Raw genomic sequence first — 26324 nt, forward strand, 5'->3', positions numbered from 1 at the left:
AGTGATTTAGCAGCATGTTTAGATGTATGCTCTTTTCATTATAATTTAGGGCTTTTTTTCAAATTTCCAGTGTGATTTTTTTTTGTGTTTCATGAGACATTTTTTAAAATTATTTTAAATTTCTAGTGTTCAGGGGAATTTTTAGCAGTCTCTTAGTGATTATTTTCAAACTTATTTGCACTGTGGTCTAATGTTACTAATTGAGTTTCTCAGTAATTTGTTTTCTGCTTGCTCTATCAATTACTAGAAAGAGTATTTAAAGTTTATTATCCCTATTAGTTATCTATTTTTATATAGTAAAATTGGATTGTATCTATCACTCCCTATCTCCCAATCTATCCCTCTCCCCCCACTTCAGTTCAGTTCAGTTCAGTCACTCAGATATGCAGATGACACCACCCTTATGGCAGAAAGTGAAGAGGAACTCAAAAGCCTCTTGATGAAAGTGAAAGTGGAGAGTGAAAAAGTTGGCTTAAAGCTTAACATTCAGAAAACGAAGATCATGGCATCCAGTCCCATCACCTCGTGGGAAATAGATGGGGAAACAGTGTCAGACTTTATTTTTTGGGGCTCCAAAATCACTGCAGATGGTGACTGCAGCCATGAAATTAAAAGACGCTTACTCCTTGGAAGGAAAGTTATGACCAACCTAGATAGCATATTCAAAAGCAGAGACATTACTCTGCCAACAAAGGTTCGTCTAGTCAAGGCTATGGTTTTTCCTGTGGTCATGTATGGATGTGAGAGTTGGACTGTGAAGAAGGCTGAGCGCCGAAGAACTGATGCTTTTGAACTGTGGTATTGGAGAAGACTCTTGAGAGTCCCTTGGACTGCAAGGAGATCCAACCAGTCCATTCTGAAGGAGATCAGCCCTGGGATTTCTTTGGAAGGAATGATGCTGAAGCTGAAACTCCAGTACTTTGGCCACCTCATGTGAAGAGTTGACTCATTGGAAAAGACTGATGCTGGGAGGGATTGGGGGCAGGAGGAGAAGGGGATGGCAGAGGATGAGATGGCTGGATGGCATCACTGACTTGATGGACGTGAGTCTGGGTGAACTCCGGGAGCTGGTGATGGATAGGGAGGCCTGGTGTGCTGCGATTCATGGGGTCGCAAAGAGTCGGACACGACTGAGCGACTGAACTGATCTAGGTTGGTCATAGCTTTTCTTCCAAGGAGCAGCGCATCTTTTAATTTCATGGCTTCAGTCACCAACTGCAGTGATTTTGGAGCCCCAAAAATAAAGTCTCTCACTGTTTCCATTGTTAAGAGTGCTGTATACTAACTAAACAGCATATTTTAAGTGTTGGCTGGCCTTTCCATGTGCGTTGACAATTTTGTGCTTTGGGTTTTCTCTCCTCAGACACCAGCACCCAGTGGACAATGCTGGGCTCTTCTCCTGTATGACTTTTTCTTGGCTTTCTCCTCTGGCTCGCAAAGCCCACAAGAAGGGGGAGCTCTTAATGGAGGATGTGTGGTCTTTGTCCAAGTATGAGTCTTCCGAGGTGAACTGCAGAAGGTAGGCGTCTCTGGTCCACCCTCATTTCCCACAGACTGGATATGTAGGGCCTGAGCTAGGAGTGTGGGTCTGGCAGTGCCACATTCAGAACTCTGAGTCCTTTTAGGATTTGAGCCATGCTATAGAGGGAGGGTAGCCTGGGGGTGACTTTCTCTTTGCTCTTCTGCTTTATCTCCTATTTTACCTTGAATCCTGTTTTAACTACGGGCTTTCTCTCTCTCTCTCAGCCCCGCTTCTCTTCCTGAGTCTGCAGGGAGATTATGTTGCTGCCTTGTGACAGAGTACATTTTTGTGGTAGCCGATTGTCATGATTAAAATCTAGTTTACAACTTTACACTTTACCAGAGGATCCTTCAGCAAGGGTTGGGGACCCTTGAGAAAGACAGATTCTATTCAGGGATAATTTTTGTGGGTGGAAGGAAAGACTTTGGTTCTCATCATTTTCTGAATCCTGAGAGGCTGCCTATACAGGGTAAATATGTGGTTACCAGGAAGGGTCTTTTTTCCCCAGAAGGTGAAGACTCTGTACATAACTTTAAAGGAGAGACTGGTGCGAGTGGTGGCAGCAGGGAGGCTGGGGTGTGCGTATTCCCTGGAAAGATGTGTAACGGAGGATATGTACCCTTGTTAAGACTAGAGAGACTGTGGCAAGAAGAGCTGAATGAAGTTGGGCCCGACGCTGCTTCCCTCCGGAGGGTTGTGTGGACCTTCTGCCGCACCAGGCTCATCCTCTCCATCGTGTGCCTGATGATCACACAGCTGGCGGGCTTCAGTGGACCAGTAAGTCCTAACCATCCTTTCTGACAGTCTCCAGGGGCCCAGCCATGGCCAGCTCTAACATTCTTATTCTGTTTCAGGGGTTGTGCTCACCTTTGGGCTAGTTAGCAACCTTAGAGATGCCTCCAGGTCTGTTGCCAGGGAACAACTGATATTGGGTGAATAGTGGTTTGTGAAAACTGGAAGGATGAGGGGGCCGTGTTACCAGAGAAGAAGCGGAACTGGCTTACTTCCCTGGGGTGGGGGTGAAGCTGAGTGATTCCGTTTCTGTACAGGACCATGCTGCTGTGGTGTGTGTTGACATGAAACAATAGTCCTGGTTCGGGAGGTGTGTCTTGCTGTGCTGTGAGTGGCGTTGTATGGCATAGGCTGTTGAATTGGTGCTGGTGACACAGCGAAGGTCTGGAGGCAGAGTTGTCACGTGTTTGCCAGTTCTGTGGCAAAGGAGCCCTCAAGAAGCTGGAGGACTGTTGAGATTTTTAGAGTCTAACCTGAAGTCCATTTTCAGTTTTGGTTTATAGTGTAAGCTGTGTGGCAGGTGTCGGGATGGCAGCCCTGGTTTTCCTAGTGTTGCTGAAGCAGAGTAGGGGAGAAGAGTGACCACCACACTGTTCTCTGGACACCTGTTTCTTACACCCACTGTGCTGCCCTTACACTTGAGATTTTGATTAAATCTATTTTCTACATATTTGCCTTGAGGCATCGGAGCAGTAGTACTCCTTATTCTGTGCATTTTCCATGTGTGGGTAAGCTGGAGGTTCATGGTTTTGGTAAGTATGGGCCTAAGATGCATGGTAATTAGGTAAAACTAATTTGCAGTTTTTCTGTTATGTTCTTTTTTTGTTGTTGTTTGTTCATTTGTTTTTTGTTTTTAATGTTTGATGTCTTTAAAAAGTTTTGATCTCTTTTCTGAAGCAGAGAACACTCCTTTTCTGGTATTGGGTTTCTTATTAATTGACCAACTAACACACTTTGGTATAAGTTTTTAAGTAAGAGGGACCATGTACCTGAATATTATGTCACTGACCAAAATGGCAAACGTTTTCATAGGACCAGCTTCCCCCAAGAAGAGCTTCTGTCATTGTTTCACTACAGGGCTGGTGGCTGCTCTGATCTTTTGAAGAATTCTTTCAGCTGGGTAGCACGGTATACAGGCTTCCTTGATTCTGTTTGGTCAATGCTAGAATTTCATTGGCTCTCCCACCTCCCCCCCAAAATTCCATATTGTTGGGATTTTAATTTTTCACTTGGGAAGAACAGTTATTTATGCTTGTTCAGCTTGGGGGCCTTACAGTCACTCCCTTGAGCACCTGCATATTCTTTCAGCTCTCTTTTAAGGCACCGTGCACTGGACTACTAATCTCTAGTAAAGTGTCCTCAACGCCAGGGAAAGCGGAGAGCCTTCCTTCAATAGGAAAACAGCAGCACGCTTTTCCTTTTCTTCACTCTCTTTACGAAGAACACCTTAAGGCCTGTGTTATTTCAGGAGACTTTTTCCCTGGAACGATCAAGAAAGCAGTGGTTTCATCCAGTATCTCATTGACAAAAAAAGATTTCAGATTGTAAGCAATGAAAATTTCTGTTTTTCAGAGCTCCAGTTCTAACGAATTTCTTTTTAATTGAAAACTGAAGAATTGAGTTTGAGATTACTATTAGCAGTGAGCATACCTTCCATCTGTGGATTTAAATCCTCTGGAAGAATATCCATTTTCGATTTTTGCACATTTTCTAATATGTCAGGGCTTTCAAACTGTCTTCATCTGTTCTTACAGAAATCTACGTAAGAACTGAGTCCCCAGATACCATATATATATATATATATATATATATTTTTTTTTTTTTAAATCTCCCCTCCGGCCTCACTGAACCTTGGTAGCCATATGCAGAGCTAATGAAACACAATCAAGTGAATGTGTGTTGTTTCATTTTTTTAACTGCTGGCTGGCCAGGGCTGGACATTAATGATCAAGATGGGTTTCAGTCATACCAGTGGACCAGCACTCTGCACATGGCGTCTAAGGGTCACCATAGTGTTAATGGAGAACCAAAATCTATAAGGATATGATCCTGATCTCTGATGAGTGGCCAAATTGCTAAACTTGCAGAGATGATTTGTGGCCTTCTTGGATTAAAACAGTTTTAGAAGACCAGGCCTGACTTATGATTTATGTGTAAAGAATTAGCATCCGCCCTGTAGATTTGCAAGAGACGGCTTCCTCCTGCAGTGCAATCTCTTGGTGAATGCTAACTCTGCTCACGGGCCTTTGCGGGAAAGGACAGTGAAAAGCCTCTAGAGAGGTAAGTTTCCCGCCCTTCCAACCTCTCTCCAGCTGCAGCTTGCTTGGTGCTGTCAGGATCTGGATTTGGGGGGAGTGTCTCTGTAGTGGAACCAGTGACAGAAGCTGTTCTTTAGAATTTTCAGGATGGCTGTATTCTGCGGTCAGAATGAGAGTGTCAAGCTGGGCAGAATCTCTCGCCAAGAGTTCAGGTAAGGTAATGTTTATTCACTGGGAATGGACAGCCAGACAGCTATGCTGACAATCTCGAGTTTTCTCCCAGTTTGTTTAAATTTAAATGATAAATCTGTAACCTTTTAAGATGAAATTTTGGTTGGTTTTTTCATGAGAACCTTTTTATTTCCTTTGTTCCATACAAAATGGTTTGAAATGTAATTGTTTTTTAAAAACGCTGTGTGTGTTGAAAAGTCTTTAATCTGCTGTTTCCTCTCTTCCCTCCCCTTTGAAAGTTTTATATAGTGTAAGCATTCATTTTGTCTTTTACCTTCCCCCTTCTCCTCCCCTCTGGGAGGTCCTAATGCTATTGCCTGGTGCTGAAAGTGGCACAATAAAGGTATGGGAAGGAAGGAACCCCAAACTACAACCTGCTGTCCTTTCACGCCTTCCTTTGGAGACGGCTCCGTCAGTGCCGAGGTGTGTGAGAAAATGCTTTACCGCACCGCCATCTTACTGAGTCGCTTCACGTGAGGAAAATGGGGTTCTGACCCTGCCACTCAGTGACTCAGTTCCACATTTCGGATTGCGTACTGGAAAAGAAGCCAACCTTCTTGCTAGTAATCCAGCAACCCAGCTGTGTGCAGTGGTGACCCAAGCAGTGGATATAAAACCTAAAAATCCAAGGGAGGGGAGCGATGGGATACACAGTTCTTGGCATCTGAAATCTCCTATTTACTTGATCAGATTGTTTACTGAGACTTGACGGAAATCTGATTGGTGGGGATCTCTTAGGATCTAGTCAACATCTGGTATTAATTTCCTCTTAGAAAAAAAAAGAAATAACGACTCACCCAGAGAGAGTCTGGAATTCAGCATTAGCTGCTTCAGGACAATTGCATCTGGCCTCCATTTTGGTCTGTCAGTCAAGCTGGTTTCCAGCTTCAGTACCCTTTGCTATAAAGATTGGGGTAGATTGTGGATGGGTTTCTCCTTAATTTTGTTTTCTCCCTTTAGGGAGGGGGATTGGTTTGACTTTCTTTTTGCTGTGGTTTGTTTTGTTTCATTTTTGGCAAGATTGACTTTAGCTGTAAGGACTCGAAAAGACTCTGAAGGATGCCACCCGTTTTTCCTTGAGGCCTAGATTTTTGTATTCCGTCCTGAGCAGAGGTCACTCCTCACGGCCTAGTGACCCAATAGCACCAGTGATTTTAAGCAAGAGTCACCCCTTTGGGGAGTTTTCAGTTTTGTTTTGTTTTTTAACTCTCTTTCCTTAGCAGCGAGGTCTTTATTCCTGGAGAATCTCCTCTATTGCAGACTCACTGCAACTTCAGGAGCCCTAACCGATTAAGTGCTGTCAGCTTGATGTGCTCCTCCGGACTTTGGAAACAGATCTCGGTTCAATGCTGTATTTCCACTGTGTGTAGTTAAAAAACAACAGTCACGGCCAGCCGACCTGTTGGCTGGCTAGCCCTGTATAACTCAACTCTGTATGTTCCCATGTATGTTACCGCAATGCTCCTCCTGTTGTACAGTGTCTGTGAGATGCTCTTTGAAGATGGTACTTTTTTTTTTTTCATTTTCAATAAAAGTACATGACCTCCCACTTCCTGGTATTTAATCCTGTTGCTGAATGTGCCTTGTGTGAGTGTGTGCTCCGGCGTTGCAGGACCTCAGAGCTGGAGGTGGCACTCGGTGGTTCTGGGGGCTGCTGCCTTCCCTCCCTGCAGGTGGTGTTAGACATGTGCTACCTGAGGTAACATGTTTTTGTTTTTGGGAGGGATTGGGGCATGGGGGAGGGCCCGTGGGAGGGGCTCTGGATTGTGGATAGTCTGCTTTGTTTGCTCTCTTCTGTACTATTAAACTGCTGATGTTTATTTTCAGGAATGTTTTGCAAATGCACTTCTCACTCTTCCCCAGTCCAACTGTAGGTACACTGTTCCTTTTTATCAAATAAGCACGTTTGAAACGATCCAAAAAAAAGAAAGGTCTTAACTTCATGTAAAGAAATGTATCATTGTGTGGAGATACTGGAATAAGGTCAAATATATACTTTTTAATGATCAGTGTGTTGAGAATGAATTTCAGCTCATGGACAGGTTTATGTTACATTAGAAAGAGTATCAGTTTCAATGGTATCCAAAGGAAGAAAAGTTTCAAATTAGACCTGCCTCCTGCAAAATGCCCTGCATAAATTGCCGAGGGTGGGCCATCAGCAGTAATTGGTCCTCCAAGGTCTTTCTCTGCTTAGGCACTTGTCACTGTACAGTGGAGATGCCTTCTCTTTCTAACTTAACATAAAACTGCGGTGTAGTGTGTGGGTGCGGTGGAGATGCTGACAGCAGTGTGTGTTTCTCCCTGTAGGCCTTCGTGGTGAAACACCTCCTGGAGTACACCCAGGACACAGAGTCTAACCTCCAGTACAGCTTGCTGCTAGTCCTGGGCCTCCTCCTGACAGAAATTGTGCGTTCTTGGTCACTCGCACTGACATGGGCGTTGAATTACCGAACTGGGGTACGCTTGCGGGGAGCCATCCTAACCATGGCGTTTAAGAAGATCCTTAAGCTGAAGAACATTAAGGAAAAGTCTGTGGGTGAGGTGAGTGAGGGGTGATGGCTTCAGGGCAGAGAGAGAGCTCCCAGCCTGGGCTTTTTCCTTCCCTTGAGTCCCTGCTTTGACCTTTACCTTCCTGCTGAGCCAGCATCTGTGTCCTTGCAGTGTCCACTCACCACTGTTTGTGTCTCGTAGCTCATCAACCTGTGCTCAAACGACGGGCAGAGGATGTTTGAGGCAGCTGCTGTTGGCAGCTTGCTGGCTGGAGGACCTGTTATTGCCATATTGGGCATGGTTTATAATGTAATTATTCTGGGACCAACAGGCTTCCTGGGATCAGCTGTTTTTATCCTCTTTTATCCTGCAATGGTGAGTAAGCCTTTTTACTGTATTTTGGCAACTTCTCCGCAGAAGAATTACTTCTATTGGGCTTTATATAGTTGACACCACTGAGGTATCACATCTTTGATTGGAAAGTTCTTTAAGCAGGTACCTGGTTTGGAAATGTCTGGAAAGAGCTAAACAGTGTACAGTCCACACAGGCAAAATTTTGACTTCAGAGGAAGTCGGATGTCATTAGAATAAAGGCAGTAGCTCCTACATGAGATTTAAAAAGAGAGTGTGAGTGAGGAGAAGGTCACCAGGTGAACTCTGCCCCCAGGTAATACAGGAACGGTTGAGTCACTCCATTTCAAGCAGATGCTAACTGATATAGCTCTCCTGCTTCCCTTTGGTAGCCTCGATATCCGTGATTGCTCTGAGGGCAAATACTTGCCTTACTGCTACTGCTAAGTCACTTCAGTCGTGTCCGACTCTGTGCGACCCCATAGACGGCAGCCCACCAGGCTCCCCCGTCCCTGGGATTCTCCAGGCAAGAACACTGGAGTGGGTTGCCATTTCCTTCTCCAGTGCATGAAAGTGAAAAGTGAAAGTGAAGTCGCTCAGTCGTGTCCGACCCTCAGCGACCCCATGGACTACAGCCTTCCAGGCTCCTCCGTCCATGGGATTTGCCAGGCAAGAGTACTGGAGTGGGGTGCCATTGCCTTCTCTGATACTTGCCTTAACTTCCTTCCAAAGGAATGAGTCAAGTACTATTATCATTTAAGAGACCACTTTTATTAAAACACAGTACAGGGGCTCCCCTGGTGATCCAGTGGCTAAGACTCTGTGCTCCCAGTGCAGGGGGCCCAGGTTTGATTCCTGGTTAGGGAACTTGATCCCACATGCCACAACTAAGGATTCCACATGCCACAGATAAGACTCAGTGCAGCCAAATAAGTAAATAAATAATTTTTTTAAAAAAGGCAGTACAACTACAGGATGCTCACTTTTATAATAATCTTAAGTGGATTTACTTCCCAGAAAGAGTAGACAGTTCTTAATTCTGAATAAGCTCTGATTTGGCATGACATTGCTTTTCCTTTCAGATGTTTGTATCACGGATCACTGCGTATTTCAGGAGAAAATGTGTGACCATTACAGATGACCGTGTCCAGAAGATGAATGAAGTCCTCACCTATATTAAATTTATTAAAATGTATGCCTGGGTCAAAGCATTCTCTCAGAGTGTACAAAGTGAGTTTAAAACCTTGGTATATGTATATTGGCTTCTTTGCTTTCTGAGCACATTAGCTACTGTGAATCCTAATGTCGTAGGATCAGAATATCATATGTTGTTGTAATATCCTATAGCATTACGTAGATAGGGATCTTAGAGACTGTCACTCATGACCTTGCCTTGTAAATGAGGAAACTGAGACCTGACTTTTCCCAAGATAACTCAGCTGGTTATGAGTAATTGATTCAGTTTCAAAGCCCCCTATCTATACTGTCACCCTGCCTGTGATTTTCTGGTCTGGACATGAGGCCGTCACAGAAAACAATAACAAGTGGCTGCTGAGAGCTCCACTTCTACCCCCTGCCCCCCACGCTGTGGGTATGTGTGCAATACAAGTAGGCAGGTGTAAGAACCTGGGGGTGGTGCTGGGAGAGGAGCTGGGCCGGGGTTTAGGACAGCTGGACTCTGGGCCTCACTCTTCCGCTCACTCAGTAGTTACTAAGTTTGGTTTCTTTTCAAATAATTGATTTGTGTTGAGTCACAAGGTTTTCAGTGCCTGGCCCTACTCTGATCCATAAATTCAGTGCAGACATAAGCATGTTGTATGTAAATGCCACAAAGTTTGGAGGAATAATTAACACCTTAGCTGGGCATTCCTAAAGATCTTAACAAAAGTTGAAATCTTGGGCCTTAAAAAGTGAAATTTAAGAAAAAATATATTTAAAGGCACTTTAGAGTTCAAATGAGAAGACATAGTTACAGTTAAACTTAATTTAAATATAATAGAAATGCCTGTTCATCAACCATAATCTCATAGTAAGCTAACATGAATATGTTCCAATTAAAAAGTTGGTGCAATTTTGAGTTGAACAGAAGAAATACAGTGTTCAGATTAAGGAAGCTGTTTTATTTTCACTGCTTGATTTGTTGAGTAAACCTTCAGGGACATTCCATTAACTTTAATTATGAGTGGTCATCAGAAGGAAGTGACCACTCAGAAGTTCCAGCAATGGATCGGGCCCCTTCTTTAACTAGTGAGTTTGTTGCCAATAGAATGTAGCAGTTGGATACTAACAGGATGTCTGCCAAGCCTGTTGTGGCAGGGTCACCACTGATGGTCCCTTCTGGCTCTCAAACTCTGATTTTCTCAGTTTTCTAATCTTCTTTCTGAGATTCCACTCATCCTTCAGCTCCTGACTTTGGTATCTTTACCCGTGTGTATTAGCTTGAAAAGAGCATTCTTGCTCATTATAGACTTGGGTAAGTTATGTGATAAATGTTAAAGCAATGAAATGAAATTTTTAAAAGTATGGCTTGAGAGCTGGCTCTTAATATATTTCTCAGTGTTTGGGACAGTGGTAATGCCTTTAAGGTCAGTGTGTAGCCTCTCAAAAGCATTGCTTTGTGTTTGAAAATGTTTTGAAAATACTTCACTGCTTTATTGTCATACTTCCTACTCTGTGGTCTTTTAAACTCCATGGTTACTCTGTTAATAAGGTTGTTAGTTTTGTAGATATTTAAGAAAAGTCATTCTGCCTACAAAAATTGTATTTTATCTCATTCATCTTCTTTCAGTCATCCTTACTGCTTTGTTGTGTGAAAGCCTCTTTCCTAGCTCCAACATACAGTAGGCACCCTAGTAAATCTTAGTTCCTTTTTAATTCTCCATTATTGTTGTATAGTCTTTCCTATAAGTACTTAAGCTAGAAATGAACAACAACCAGGTAAGCAAACATAACTGCCAATAGCAGACATGATTAATGTGTTCATTCCTTCTGAACATAAGAAATTTGCAAAAAGAATCAGACCAAGGCAGAAGGTGATGTTAGATTCATTCCTATGACTTGATCCATTTCAAACCTCAGGCTTGCATACCAGCTTTCATGATTAAATTATAATTGATGGTCATATTGACCTAGTTTTTGCATCATAGGGTCGTTTTAAAACCCATGGTGGCCAAAGACCTACCAAATCGTGTTTGGTGACAGATAAGCAGTATCCTTGCCTGGAGAATCCCAGGGACGGGGGAGCCTGGTGGGCTGCCGTCTATGGGGTTGCACAGAGTCAGACATGACTGAAGTGACTTAGCAGCAGCAGCAAGCAGTATCACATAGTTTCTTTCGACTTGCTTTTTAGAAACTGTCTTGCTTTTTTTCCTTAGAAATCCGAGAGGATGAACGTCGGATGTTGGAAAAAGCTGGGTACTTTCAGAGCATCACTGTTGGCGTGGCTCCTATTGTGATGGTGATCGCCAGCGTGGTGACCTTCTCTGTTCACATGACCCTTGGCTTTGATCTAACAGCAGCACAGGTCAGTGAGCTTGGAGACATTTTAGAAACACCACATGTAGAGATGCTCTGGTCCTCTTATTACTAGATTTGGATTTTTCACCCATGCAGTTAATCCAAGTGGAAGAATGAAGATTTAGCCCCAGTGCATAGATAATGTACGGCTTGTTTTTAGTCAACTCAGCTTTGGGTTTAATTCTGAAATACAGATCATCAATTGATTTAAATTCACTGAGAATTTTAATTGGAGGTCTCATAAAAATTCTATCTTTAAAAAAATATATTGGAAATATATCTGACTCATACCAACATTTGACAGTCAAGCTGTAGCCCTCCTTAAACCTGAGAGGAAATTGATGATGTTGTGTTACTTTAGTCACAGAGCCTCATCAGGCTCAATTTTTCCTCTTTTCCTATTTTCAGGCTTTCACAGTGGTAACTGTCTTCAATTCCATGACTTTTGCTTTGAAAGTTACACCGTTTTCAGTAAAATCCCTCTCAGAAGCATCTGTGGCTGTTGACAGATTTAAGGTAAGTGGCTCCCTTCGCCCCTCCATGTCAGGAGCTGTCCATGGCAAAACTAACTGCTGCCTTTATTCCAGTGGGCCACATGGGCTGGCTACACTTGACGTTTTTCACCTTTAGCCTTTTGGCAAGTTGGTAAGAATCAAGTTAGTGAAAGACTCAGAGGGCCTTTCCATAGAAATATGACTTTTTACCTTTTATAGACAGCCTATGTAGTTCTCGGCTCCCAAAATTTCATTGTTCCCCTTCAGAGCTAGTCTCTTTTGTCTGGACTTAACACAGGTATTTGTTATAATTTACTGGGCCTTTAAGTGATTCAAACCTAGGCAATTAGAATGATCAGGAGACTGTCAGCTTTTTCTCACCTTAATCTACATCTACCTTTACCAAAATGCTGGTGGTCATAAACTCTTTTTGATTCTTTTTTCTGTCCTGTATGTTGGTCATTCATGGTACAGGAAATGCAGTGACATGGGAATAGTATAAAGCTAGACCATACTGAGAAGTGAAGTAAGGATTTTTTTTTTCCCTTGCAAGGGATTAGTTGATCATGCCTTGACTATGTTCTTTGTGCTTTCAGAATAACACAAATACATGATACAAGAAGTAGATATATTTGGGAGGGTGGAGGGAGGTAGATATTTGGAAGTTGTTAATACTTAAAAAAACGAAAACAAAAAGAAACAGCACCTGTGTGGCTGGAGTCCCAGCTGTTGGCAAAGTGGCTGTTGACAAAGCCACTGCTGAGAGTAGCCCCTGCTAATCCTTCTTGGCTGCTGAGAGCAATACAAAAGTAAGGTTCTCAGCCTTGTTGGTCAAGAAAGGTAGTCCTCAAGAATGTGCCCCCCAGGCCCAACCCTCCATCACCCCAACCTGGTTTCTAGAAGGCCAAATTCCAGAGCCGCGTGAAAAGAAATGGTTTAATCGTAATCAGAGCTTTATTTTGCAGAACCCACGATGTCTAGCTTTGACGAAGGCAGATTTTTTTTTAATTGAAAAAATCTTAATTGGATTTATTCAGTGATTCATGAATTGGGCAGCATGCAATCTAGTAAAGAGAAAAGCTCTGAGGAGCTATACAGAATGAAAGGATTTACAGGCAGAAGGGACTGGGAACAAGGATGTTTTCCTAGGCAGAAAACTGCATTGGTTATTGCAAGGTTACTTTCCTTTAGGGGAAAATAGGGGTCTCTCTGGAGAAGGCAATGGCAACCCACTCCAGTACTCTTGCCTGGAAACTCCCATGGATGGAGGAACCTGGTAGGCTGCAGTCCATGGGGTCACAAAGAGTCAAACACGACTGAGCGACTTCACTTTCACTTTTCACTTTCATGCATTGGAGAAGGAAATGGCAACCCACTCCAGCATTCTTGCCTGGAGAACCCCAAGGATGGAGGAGACTGCCGTCTATGAGGTCACACAGAGTCGGACACGACTGAAGCGACTTAGCAGAAGCAGCAGCAGGGGTCTCTCAGGCATGTTTCCTAGCTAGTGCTGATCAGGTGATTCCTGATTGACTGGTTTAATATTCCATTGCTGGGAGAGCTGAAACTGTAGTTAAGTCCTAGTTTGGGGCTTAACATCAGTGACTATTTGAGGCCTGTTGTTTTTAACAACCCATAGGAAGCAGACCAGAATTGATCCTAAATGGATTAATTTCCTCCTAAAACAAAAACACAACATTTTTGATAGGATTCAAAACCAGGACCTAGAGTCTCATAGTGTAATATTCAAAATACCCAGGATACAATCCAAAATTTCTCTACATACAAAGAACCAAGAAAGTCGAAAACACTGAGATGACCCAAATGTTGGAATTATCAGAAAAAGACCTTAGAAATGAAAACATAGTCTCAGCAGAGAAATAGAAGAGCTAGAAACTAACCAAATAAAAATTTTTACACTAAGAAAATATATTAATCAAGATTTGAAAATATATTGAACAGCTTTAACTTAAAAATAGATCAGTTGAAATGATCTGTAATAATCAGAATGTTCACCTCTAAGGCAGATGTTTTGACCATTAATTAGTCCCATTAATTAGACCATTAATTGTTTCTCAGTCTTCTTTAGTGAATGGCTTTGGTGACATTTTGGATGAAGGGATAGGAATTTATAGTGTAGATTTGTTCACTCCTATTGTTTCTTGAGAGCTCTCTTTTCACTTACTAGTGAGAACTTATGTTAGCAGATGGCTTTTCACACTATAGATCCTTCCTCTACCCAGGAAGTTTCAGAGTTAATAATAGAAGCAAAACCACCCACAGCTCTGCTATATACCCCATGAGAATGAGTCGCATTCTGGCTAGTTCCTTTTGTCAGTCTTCTCCTCCTCCCCCACCTCTACTTCTAGGAGCATGATAATTTATAGAAAGGCAGTGAGAAGCCACCTTATAACTTTCTGTTAAGACAGTCACCACTGTAGTGTTGCCAGGTTTAGCCAATAAAAACATAAGACACCCAGTTAATAACTGCATGAGATGTACTTAGACTAAAAGGTTAGTCATTGTTTATCCTGAATCAGAATTTAGCTAGGTGTCCTGTATTTTATCTGGCAACTCTATGAGTGGTCCCCTCTTCTGCTCAACAGATACACTCCAATTTGATTGTTTCAGTGACTGAGAGTAGTGTTTGGATGGTCATCGTCCTCTGGTGAAGCTGAGGTTTATGGTTTATGTACCTCTAAGATTCTTGCCTGGCAGGTGCAAATCCATGTAGATACGAATTCAGGTGCGTGGGGCCCTTGTATGCCTCAGAGTGTCTGGGCAGAGCGACTGAGGCTGAAATCCTCCTGGGAGGAGTACGAGGCTGTGGGGAGCCTGTGGGAGAGGAAAATGTGGACAAGCTGTGCAAGTCAGAGGCACTAACATAGTTTTTATAGTACATAAGCCCTAGGAGATCCTTTTAGTAACTCTTCAGGTGAGAGAAATGACGGGAATTCTGTCAGTATGTGGTCCAGTCTGTGAAGGTGGGCAGAATATTTGGCATGTTATTCTCAGCCCAGTCTTCTCAGGAAGGCTCTGAACAAATGAAGCCAATGGCTCTTTTCAGAAAACTAAACTTTAAACTACTCTGTTTTGAAAGGATGACCAAGAGCAAAGATTATCCAGATTTAGAAACATGACACTTCTGGGAAGATGGAGGATTGGGAGCGGGTAGGAGATGTGGCAGTTTAGGAGTGGAAAGACCAAGTTTAGGATTTAGGAGAAGGGGCTTGCTCTCAGGTGATGGGATTATGTGGTACACTTAATAGCAGCTGCAAACTTGAAAGGGCTTTTAAAATAGTTAGGGGTTCTTGGTAACAAAGTGACTAAGGAAAGAGTCCTGCCACTAAAAGTTATCTTTTTTCTAAAGACTTTCTAATGTTTAAAAAAACATTGTTTAATCATATTTGGAATCCAACTGGTATAGCATCCTGTAGAAAAGATCACTTAGTTAAGGGATGTGTCAGAAGTGAGTTCAAAGTCATGGGCACATGTTGGTTCTGGGCAGAGGTTTATTATGGTCAGTGTTTCCGGTGCAATTTCCAAGACATTTAGCTTTTCAAGCATTCCTCTTTTCTTCCCCTGACATGCCTCAGTGGGGCTGGGGAATGGGTGGGAGGGAAAAGTCTTGCTTTCTTCTCAGCTGGGTGTCTGAGGGAGATACCCTTCCCTTTCATGCAAGCCCTTTGTTTGAATTCTCACAAGTTCCAAGGTAGGACTTGGAAGACATGAGAACTTGTTGGTGAGAAGATGTGCTCTGCTGTCGATCAAACCTTAGGTACTCCTTTCTAACCGGAGAGAGTTAGGCCTGGTCATCAGCTCAGTTCAGCCTATCCCTGTGCCATGTGCCATGGGGTACCTGAGGAAAGTGCCCAGGCTTGGGGGCCCTGCAGGAGTGGTCTGGATGGCAGAGTGACAAGAGTCAGAGCAGGAGAGCAATGTGCCCTTTGGTTTTCCTGCTTACATTTTACTGCCTACCACTCAGCAGCTCCTGAATGAGAACAGAGGGCTGCAGACCAGTCAGTTAAATATCCCCTGGTCCTCTTGAGAGTGGTGGAAAAGGAAAAAGGAGTTTAGCATTTAACTGGTAACATAGAGTGTGGGCCGATTGAGGAGGCCCCTGTCCCTCCCAAGGTGTCCCCACATTCCCGTGACCTCTCCATGGGCCTGAGGCTGGGCTACACTAATGAGCTACCTTTTGCCCTTCAGCTTCCTTCCACTGTATAGCCTGATGTGTTTTGCTACGTGAGTGTACGCCCTAGGCTTGTCTCCCTGGTCTTGATCCAGTGTCTCATCTTTGCACCTCTCTCACAACTCCTATCAGAGTTTGTTTCTAATGGAAGAGGTTCACATGATAAAGAAAAAACCAGCCAGCCCTCACCTCACGATAGAGATGAAAAATGCCACCTTGGCATGGGACTCCTCCCACTCCAGTATCCAGAACTCACCCAAGCTGACCCCCAAAACGAAAAAAGACAAGAGGGCTGCCAGGGGCAAGAAAGAGAAGGTGAGGCAGCTGCAGCGCACTGAGCATCAGGCGGTGCTGGCAGAGCAGAAGGGTCACCTCCTCCTGGACAGTGACGAGCGGCCCAGCCCTGAGGAGGAAGAGGGCAAGCACATCCACCTGGGGAGCCTCCGCCTGCAGAGGACGCTCTACAACATCGACTTAGAGATCGAAGAGGTAACTGTCTCCCGGCTGTCCTCTGGGGAGAGGGGGCTGCTACCGTCATTTCGGCAAAGTGCTTCATGGCTGGGAGTGATTTTGCATTAAAGAGCCAACCTGGCCAGGTCCACTCTAGAAGGGATTCTTAGGAATTTAACACTAGAAATGAATAACAATAGAAATAAATAATAGAAATGCTCTCATGAGATACTCATTTTGTAAACAAGGAAATGAAGCATTCAAGTGGGTTTTCCACAATCTTGCCCTGAGTAGATTTGATTGTTATATTATGTGTGAGCTATAATAATGATTTCTTATTATAACTCTGTGTGAGCTGCTCATTAGTGCTGGGCTATGCATAGCACAGAACCTGGCGTATAATAGGTACTCCCAGTGGTGCTGTCATCAGCAATTCTATTGTAACTTTATTTCTTACTGAAAGCAAAGGCCATTATGGTATATGATGTTACAGCCCAGGACTAGAGTCTCTCAGAAATCTCCCTATAGGGAGTGACTACCAGGCACTCCAGCTTCAAGGCTTAACCTACCGAACATGACTGGGGCCCAGCAGCGTGCTGAGGGCTGCAGCATCCAGAAAATCCAAGGGGTATATATATCTGCTCACTCCACAGCCATTTGTCTTTAAACTTTTTATTTTGTATTGGGGTACAGCCAATTAACAATGTTGTAAAGTTTCAGGTGAACAGCAAAGGGACTCAGCCATACATATACATATATCCATTCTCCCCCAAGCTCCCCTCCTATCCAGGCTGCCACGTAACATTGAGCAGAGTTCCTTGTGCTATACAGTAGGTCCTTGTTGGTTATCCATTTTAAGTATAGCAGTGTATACATGTCCATCCCAAACTCCCTAACTATCCTTTCCCCCCACCCTTCCCCCGTGGTGATCATAAATTCGTTCTCTAAGTCTCCACAGCCATTTTGAGTGCCATCTGTCTGTCAGGCACTGTTACAGAGCAGCAGAAACCAAAATCCCTGCCATCCTGGATTTTGCCTTCTTCTGAGCAAAGGCAGATAGTAAACAGGTAAAGGGGCTACAAAGAAAAGGGGATGAAGGGCTTGACGGACAGAGAGCAGGTGTCACTGCAGTTTAAATAGACTACTTGAGGGAAGGCCTCAAACTAAGATTCTGCATTCCTCAGGGCACAGCCAAAAAAAAAAAAAGTAATAACAGACATGATGCCTTTTTTTTTTTTTTTTTACAAATTGAAGGCTTCTGGCAACCCTGCATCAAGCAAGCCTGTAGACGTTTTTTTCCCAACAGCATTTGCTTACTTCATATTTCTGTTATGTTTTGGTAATTCTAGAAATATTTCAAACCCTCCATCAGAGAAGATTACGATTCATTAAAGACTCAGATGATGGTTAGCATTTTTTAGCAATATTTTTACATTAAAATAGATACAGTGTTTTTTCTTAGACACAATGTAATTGCACACTATATAGGCTAAAGTATAAAGTATTTACATTAAAATAGATACAGTGTTTTTTCTTAGACACAATGTAGTTGCACACTATATAGGCTAAAGTATAAAGTATTTACATTAAAATAGATACAGTGTTTTTTCTTAGACACAATGTAATTGCACACTATATAGGCTTCAGTATAAAGTAAAGATAACTAATACAAACACTGGGAAACCAGAACGTTTATTGTGATATTTGCTTTACTGAAATAATCTGGAACCAGACCTGCAGTATGTGCAAGGTATGCCTGTATTTGACCAAAGACTTGAAGGAATGAGCCATGAGAATACATGGGGGAAGAAGAGCATTCAGGCAGAGGGAACAGAAGCACAAAAGCCCTGAGTATGTTAATTGTGCTTTCACAGGAGCAGAGTGAGCATGGGGGAGAGGGGAGGGTACTGAAAGCAGAGAGGATTGGAGTGCCAGAGCCTTCATAATGACTCCTCCTTTACTCTGAATGGATAGAAAAGCCACTAGAGAGATTGGAGGAGAAGAGTGATGTGATCTGACTTACAGATGCAGAGAATCATTCTAGCTTCTGGATTCAGAAGAGTGTAGGAAAACAAGGAGTGAAGCCAGGAGAACCAAGGAAAAGCATTAGTTTTCTGGACCAAGGTGGTGGTGACAGAGGTGGTAAGGAATGTTCATCTACCTCACTGGAAGTAGTCTTCAGGGGTTCTAATGTGGTGTGAGGCATGTTGTTGTTGTTGTTCAGTCACCCGGTCGTGTCTGACTTTTGCGACCCCATGGATTGCAGCACGCCAGGCCTTCCTATCCCTCACCATCTCCCGGAGTTTGCTCAAGTTCATGTTCATTGCATTGGCGATGCCATCCAGCCATCTCATTCTCTGACACCCTCTTCTGTCCACAATGTTTCCCAGCATCAGGGACTTTTCCAGTGAGTCATCTGTTTGCATCAGATGACCATAATACTGGAGTTTCAGCTTCAGTCCTTCCAGTGAATATTCAGGGTTGATCTCCCTTAAGATTGACCTGGTTTGATCTCCTTGCTATCCAAGGGACTTTCAGGAGTCTTCTGCAACACCACAGTTCGAAGGCCTCAGTTCTTTGGCATTCTGCCTTCTTTACAGTTACAAGCAGGAACCAAAACAGGCGGGAGAAACATCAACAACCTAAGATATGCAGAGGATACCACTCTAATGGCAGAAAGTGAAGAGGAACTAAAGAACCTCTTGATAAGGGTGAAGGAGGAGAGTGAAAGAGCCTGCTTAAGACTAAATATTAAAAAAAACTGAGATCATGGGATCTACCCCATTCAGTTCAGTTCAGTTGCTCAGTCGTGTCTGACTCTTTGTGACCCCATGAATCGCACCACGCCAGGCCTCCCTGTCCATCACCAACTCCTGGAGTTCACTCAAACTCACGTCCATTGAGTCGGTGATGCCATCCAGCCATCTCATCCTCTGTCGTCCCCTTCTCCTCAAGCCCCAAATCCCTCCCAGCATCAGAGTCTTTTCCAATGAGTCAACTCAGCTTTAGTATCATTCCTTCCAAAGAACACCCAGGACTGATCTCCTTTAGAATGGACTGGTTGGATCTCCTTGCAGTCCAAGGGACTCTCAAGAGTCTTCTCCAACACCACAGTTCAAAGGCATCAATTCTTCGGCGCTCAGCTTTCTTCACAGTCCAACTCTCACATCCATACATGACTGCTGGAAAAACCATAGCCTTGACTAGATGGACCTTTGTTGGCAAAGTAATGTCTCTGCTTTTGAATATGCTATCTAGGTTGGTCATAACTTTCCTTCCAAGGAGTAAGCATCTTTTAATTTCATGGCTGCAGTCACCATTTGCAGTAATTTTGGAGCCCCCAAAAATAAAGTCTGCCACTGTTTCCACTGTTTCCCCATCTATTTGCCATGAAGTGATGGGACCAGATGCCATGATCTTAGTTTTCTGAATGTTGAGCTTTAAGCCAACTTTTTCACTCTCCTCTTTCACTTTCATCAAGAGGCTTTTTAGTTCCTCTTCACTTTCTGCCATAAGGGTGGTGTCATCTGCATATCTGAGGTTATTGATATTTCTCCCAGCAATCTTGATTCCAGCTTGTGCTTCTTCCAGCCCAGCTTTTCTCATGATGTACTCTGCATATAAGTTAAATAAGCAGGGTGACACTATACAGCCTTGACGTACTCCTTTTCCTATTTGGAACCAGTCTGTTGTTCCATGTCCAGTTCTAACTGTTGCTTCCTGACCTGCGTGTGGCAAATAGAAGCGGAAAAGATGGAAGTAGTGACCAATTTCCTTTGCTTGGGCTCCAAAATCATTGTGGAAGGTGACTGCAGCCATCAAATCAGAAGACAATTGCTTCTTGGCAGGAAAGCAATGACAAACCTAGACAGTGTGTTGAAAAGCTGAGACATCACTCTGTCGACAAAGGTATAGTCAAGGCTATAGTAGTCCCAGTGGTCACATATGGTGGTGAGAGCTGGACTGTACAGAGAGGCATGTTATACAGATCCAGAGCTGTACTAAAGGGAAACAAAAAGCTCGTAGCTGTTGGAAGTTACAGACAAGAGGGAAATGGATGAGACCACGTGAAACAACTAGCATGGCTCATCATTGGAGGGCGTGCGAGTCAGTTTTTGGACTTCAGTTACCTTTTAACAGCAGGCTTCTTATTTAATAACAGTTATCTTGAGGCAACTCTATTACATTGCTAGTCAACTCTATTAGAGGATTATTTATTGTAATCAGGTAAAGTTTATTCTTTTCCTTTCTATCTGTTGACCCTCCTTCTGCCCTTTACAGTCCATGTTCACATGACAGACCTTTAGCTATTCCCCCCAGCCCCTCTCTTTAGGGAAGAGGAGGGAGGTTAACATTTGCCAGATGTCTTCTGTGTCCCAGGCACATGCTTCACTGCTGACATCTTCTTTAGCCACCATGTAGTCGTCAGAACAGAGTTTTCTTTGTGTTAACCTGACTGACCAGAGCAGAGTCTAAGCCTGTGGCTTGGTCTCTTTGTAACCACTGGTTTGTAATCTCTCAGCCCCCTGGACCATGTCAAAAACTTTGTCAAGAATACTTTTATAAGACCTGTCTGCCTCCAGAATCCATGTTCTTTCCACACGACCACTCTCCATCCCCTTTCTCCATGCCAGGCTTGAGGCGATAGAGTGCTGCTGAACAAGCGTCCCTGTTAAAATCATCTGTCTGTTCTTGAAAACTTAATACTGCCCATGGAGAACTCATCATTTTCCCTGGGGATATTCAGTTAATCACAGGCTTGGTTTTCTACTTTCATGTCAGATTGATGGTAAAAATATGCCCTCAGATTCTTGGGAATGTTTTGTAGAAAAATGGAAACAACAGTGCACATTGTGCATAGTTTTTATTGAAAATGATTTATAGACCCTGAGGAAAAAATCATATAAAATAAAATGAAAATAAAATGATTTTCAGGAGTCCTGTCCTCTCTTTTAAAACCATCAATAAAAACAAACAAGTTATCAAAAAGCACGGGTTGCCAACAAAGTAGGGAAAGGTTTGGGCCTTTCTAAAAGTGATGTGGGACCCCTTAATGCCTATGGCATATTTAAATTTTCTAAAAGGCTTACACATCTATTACCTCAGTGCATCCCCACAGAAACCCTATGACGTGGGTGGCTGATGAGGGAGAACAAAGGTAAGTGACTTGCTGGGTCCTCAGGATGACAGTTCCCATAGTGATGGACTGTCATTAATGTTTTTTTCCTCAAAGAAATCTAAAGTCCTTGACATGAATGGTCAGTATCCTTTAATGACCTTCCTCTCGCATGTGCTTTGTCCAGGGTAAACTGGTTGGAATCTGTGGCAGTGTGGGAAGTGGAAAAACTTCTCTCATTTCATCCATTTTAGGCCAGGTAAGATTTTGTTATTGTCCTGGGCATTTTCTGCTTCTTTCTCTGGATTCTGCTTATTTAGTAAGAGTCTCAGGAAAAATAAGCTTATTTCCTGAAGAGAGTCAGGAAAGGTGGAAACAAAAGGACCCTTGGTCTGTATCATGCTCCTGCCACTCCCCGCCCCACCCCCTCTACTCCTACCCCTTAACAACAGCGTTGTATCTGGGATGGGATTCAGTGGGCGCCTGGTGAATGACCCACTGATACCCAGCTGGAGTCACTTGTTCCTCATGCCTTCTTTTATTCAGCATGTGTTTACTGAGTGCCACAGGTGTGCCAGACAGTGTGCTAGGGAATGTCAGAGGTCAGAGACTGACAAACTGCAGACTGCCAGCAAATGGACCAGCCTCACCAACCTCCCTGTCAGGGAAAGGGCCTTCAGGATTTGATCTAGAAACAAAGACCTACTCCATTTTCAAGCTAACCATTAAAAGAATTATGCCCTCGAGGAGTTCATGGTTTGGTTGGGGTGCTAGGCCTTCTAGACACACTAGCACAGCCCAAGGCAGTGAGAGAATAGTGTTCAGAGGGCCCAGAAGTCAGCATTTCAAGTGGGGATCATCCAACTAAGACAGATTATCTTCTACTATGTTTTAGAACCAAATAATCAGGAGAATAAAGCAAAACCCCATGTGCTTCTAAATTTGGATTAAACGAGCTTGGCTTAGATGATTGAGATGAGGATAAGTGTAAGATTATTCCTGCTGATGGATAAGGTCCTCTGAGTCATTTATCCATGTTGAGGAAATTAAACAAATGGGAGAAGGGATTGGGGATGATTTTCATGTAGCATCTAGTCTATGGGTTATTTTGTCTTGTTCAGCGTCATCGTCACAGTTGGTGGAGCAAAGGTGTTCAGGGTGGTCTGAGGAAAGCTGCATCCAAATCGTCGGGAGGGACAGCTCCCCACCCCCACCCCTTCTGGCTTATGAGACTGTGCAGAGGTTGGGCTCAGCCACTGGGGTTTGCTAAGAGCCAAAAACCTCCTACGTAATTTCTGATCAGCCAAATTTCAGGGCCAGTGATGAGAGACACAGGTGGACTGAAAGGGAGGGTTGGTGGGCAGCAGTTAAATTGAAAACTGAACGGGTCTTTGCTTCTGGATCAGATCCTGACAGAGAGGCAGGGGCTACTTGTCAGCCCTGCTTCTTTAGAGTTTAACTCCTTATTGGTGGTCTGCAGTGTGGGGTGTTTGTACTGTAGCAGCTGGAAGAGCTGGATTTCCACAGTAGACCCTCCAGGTTTCTGAACACTCTGAATGCATTATCTGTGAGAGTGCTTACCTGTTTGTGGGCAGTTGGCAGTATGTTACAGTCTTGTGTGTGTCTGCTGTGCGTTACTGTGTTTGAGAGGACAAGCTTGTATGTGCAGATTGGTTAATGAAACCGTTTCAAGCTATAGCATTCATAACCCAAGACAAGCATCTATTGTTAGTCCCTTTGAAAGGAACCCTGAAAGAGAGTAAAGTGATAAATTGATTCGTGTCAATCCCTGCAACTGAAAACATAATTCAAAGCTCAAGGCTTATTGTGTAATCTCTTCACATTGGAGTGGAGGGTCTGTTACCATTATGTAAATACTCTATAATGCTGCTGCTCCTAAGTCACGTCAGTTGTGTCCAACTCTGTGTGACCCCATAGATGGCAGCCCACCAGGCTGCCGTCCCTGGGATTCTCCAGGCAAGAATACTGGAGTGGGTTACCATTTCCTTCTCCAGTGCATAAAAGTGAAAAATGCTAGTTGATGTCTAACTGGAATTCCCCCCCTACCCTACCCCCGGTCCTCATTTTACAAAAGCAGCTGACCTAGCCAACAGCCTGGATTAATTCTGTAGATGAGTTGGCCTGCCCTCATCTTGAGGCAGGGACTAGCTCTAAATCCTTGCAGCATCCTCCCCAGGGGAATTCTGCAAAAGGGCCTTCTGCTTGGGTTCCTTTAATTAGAACAGTTTGCAGTTAGGAAGAAAGGATGATAAAGTAGCTTATGAGTTGCTGAATGAAATATTCATTCATTCAAGTCATGGATTATGCTGGGCTCCCATCACACATAAGCAAGGAGAACTTTGATTTTCTTGACTGCTGTGGAACAAATGTGAGAGCTGGATTTGGATTCCAAAAGCATCCAAGGAAACCAACTAGACTGTCAACTCCCTTGTGGAATGTGGGGGGTTCTGTTGACTCAGGGTGATGGCTTTGCATTGTGATGCCATTGGATGGTGTCTGTTTCCCTAGATGACACTTCTAGAGGGCAGCATTGCAGTCAATGGAACCTTCGCTTATGTGGCCCAGCAGGCCTGGATCCTCAATGCCACTCTGAGAGACAACATCCTCTTTGGGAAGGAATTTGATGAAGAAAGGCAAGGAATGTTTGGTTTCTGTCATGCTTTCCTCTTGGCCGTGGGAGACGCAAGGCAGCCCAAGTCACCAGGCTCTACCCCAACCATGCCCCTGACTCTGGGTCTTTTTGTGTCCCTCAGATACAACTCTGTGCTGAACTGCTGCTGCCTGAGGCCTGACCTGGCCATCCTTCCCCACAGTGATCTGACAGAGGTACCGGCCTTCTGCCCCTGCTGGGCCAGGCTATTTAGCAGAGAGGATTATGGCAGTTGGGGGGCAGAGCTGTACCGGAACTGCCTCCTAGGCATGCACCTTAAATTGTGGGAGAAGAACTTTCACGGGAGTTTTGCTTTCATTGGGACTTTATGTTAGGGACACGTTTGTTCCTAAGGGCAGGAATAGCAACATTGCCTATTTTAAGCACGTAAATTTCATGTGTTGTGGATTTTAAACAAAATCCCATTGTTGGTGAACAGTTCATATTTTCTGCACTGTTCATATTTAAAACCATTATTCAATCATATGCCTGTTGAGATTCCTTGAACTTTATTCTTCCAACCTCTTTTTACCCATGTAACTCTCTAGAGAGCTGACTTCTTCTAGAAAGAAAGAGGCCTTAACATAAAGCTGCCTTTCATTGCTTCTCTGCCCTTGAGTAGTTCCCCGAGGCTTGTCTTTGGAACTGGCCCTCAGTGTTAATGCTCATCTTCCATGACCTGCCCTTGAGGTCTCTGAGGCTGACTTTTATTCAATTGACTTCCATTTAAGCCCTCAAACCAGATTGGAGTGGTTTGATTAATTTACTGGTTCTCAGATTCCGGTCCCCTGATTAGCAGCACATCAGCAACATCACTGCAGACTCTCAGCCCCACCAGAGACCTACTGAATCATGACTTGAGAGGTGGGGCCCCTCAGTCCATTTTAACAAGCCCTGCAGGTAATTCTTATACATGCTCTTATTTGAAAACCTTTGAAATAATTGAAGTTTTTTTTTTAAGTACAAGATTTAAAAAAAAAAATACAGAGCCATTTACTGTTTGACAATTGATTTTTTTTTTTCACTTAGTAACATTTATTAAGTGCTTATTATATGTCAGCTGCCTGTGCAGAAGCTTCTGGGGGCACTGGGAATATAAAAGAAAAGGACAATAATCTGTATCCTCAACAAGCTCACAGTTAGGAAAGACATACTGACAAATAGGCACAAAATAAGGTGATGAAAGAGTCCCCTTTCTTTTGGGTGTTAGTGGAGAAGGGGAGGGTAGGCTTTGCAGAGGAGAAGATGCCAGAACTGAGCAGACAAGTACAGGAGAAGGCATGACAGTAGTCATGCGTGTTCATAATGGACACCAATGTAACTGAGCAGACACACCTGCTCAGATCCCAGGGTATAGAAGGGGCATTGACAGCGGAGGCTAGGAGTTGCTAGAAAGCCAGTTGGTAAAGGGCCTGCTTTGTCAGCCATATCTGGAGGCTTAGATTCTGTCCTTTAGGACTAAGCAAGATGGTCAGCTTTGTGTTTTGAAAAAGTCATTCTGCCCATGGAGAATGGATTGTAGTGGGGCATCCAGAGGATGTGGTAAGGCTCAGACACAGGATTGGTTAGTAACCAGATGGTTGTGGGAGAGGATGAGGCATTGGGCTGATACCCCCAGTTCTGGTGTGGGCCCTAGAGGATACAGTGGCATTCCATCCAGGTGGGGAAATAAAGAGAAGGAGCTGGTTTGGGTGGAAGAGAGGAGAGGTGACTGAGGCAACCACTGAGTGTTGTTCTGGACTTGAACTGGAGACTTCCTTGTGCTTTCTGGGTTCCTGTAGATTGGTGAGCGAGGAGCCAACCTGAGTGGCGGGCAACGCCAGAGGATCAGCCTCGCCCGGGCCTTGTATAGTGACCGAGACATCTACATCCTGGACGACCCCCTTAGTGCCTTAGACGCCCACGTGGGCAACCACATCTTCAACAGTGCTATCCAGAAGCATCTCAAGTCCAAGACGGTTCTGTTCATTACCCACCAGTTACAGGTATGTGCTTCCTTCCCCAGGCTACCCACCTTGACTTGGGCAGGGAGAAACAGGGAGGCGGGCTTGGTCCAGGTACCTTCATGGGGCTCCTTGAAGTCCCTGGAATCATGGTGTTCCCTTCCTCAGCAAATAGCCTCCTGGCTCATTGTACCAATAAAGCTTGTTGTACCAGATGGCCATCTGAATCAGAGATCCTTGGAGCATGTTAGCTTTTGCATATAAATCAGTAAGTAAAAGGGCTAAGAGGAATAGGCTG

General features: G+C 43.8%; 1 protein-coding gene across 5 annotated transcripts in view; it reads left to right on the top strand.

Moving 5' to 3' along the window:
* ABCC5 (ATP binding cassette subfamily C member 5) overlaps positions 1 to 26324 on the top strand; it is an 82063-nt gene that overhangs the window by 21545 nt on the left and 34194 nt on the right. For 3 of the 5 annotated variants that reach the window (XM_061414292.1, XM_061414299.1, XM_061414304.1), the window contains exons 4-15: positions 1364 to 1519; positions 2152 to 2299; positions 7111 to 7344; positions 7495 to 7668; positions 8727 to 8874; positions 11019 to 11167; positions 11569 to 11676; positions 15979 to 16335; positions 21600 to 21671; positions 23942 to 24066; positions 24187 to 24259; positions 25865 to 26068. In XM_061414292.1, the coding sequence (XP_061270276.1) occupies positions 1364 to 1519; positions 2152 to 2299; positions 7111 to 7344; positions 7495 to 7668; positions 8727 to 8874; positions 11019 to 11167; positions 11569 to 11676; positions 15979 to 16335; positions 21600 to 21671; positions 23942 to 24066; positions 24187 to 24259; positions 25865 to 26068 (1948 nt within the window). Of the gene's footprint in view, positions 1 to 1363; positions 1520 to 2151; positions 2300 to 4709; positions 6353 to 7110; positions 7345 to 7494; positions 7669 to 8726; positions 8875 to 11018; positions 11168 to 11568; positions 11677 to 15978; positions 16336 to 21599; positions 21672 to 23941; positions 24067 to 24186; positions 24260 to 25864; positions 26069 to 26324 lie in introns of those variants that run through there. The other 2 variants (XM_061414311.1, XM_061414323.1) reach the window with 2 other exon arrangements.

Source organism: Bos javanicus, chromosome 1 (genome assembly GCF_032452875.1).
Source record: "Bos javanicus breed banteng chromosome 1, ARS-OSU_banteng_1.0, whole genome shotgun sequence".
NCBI classification, from domain to species: domain Eukaryota; kingdom Metazoa; phylum Chordata; class Mammalia; order Artiodactyla; family Bovidae; genus Bos; species Bos javanicus.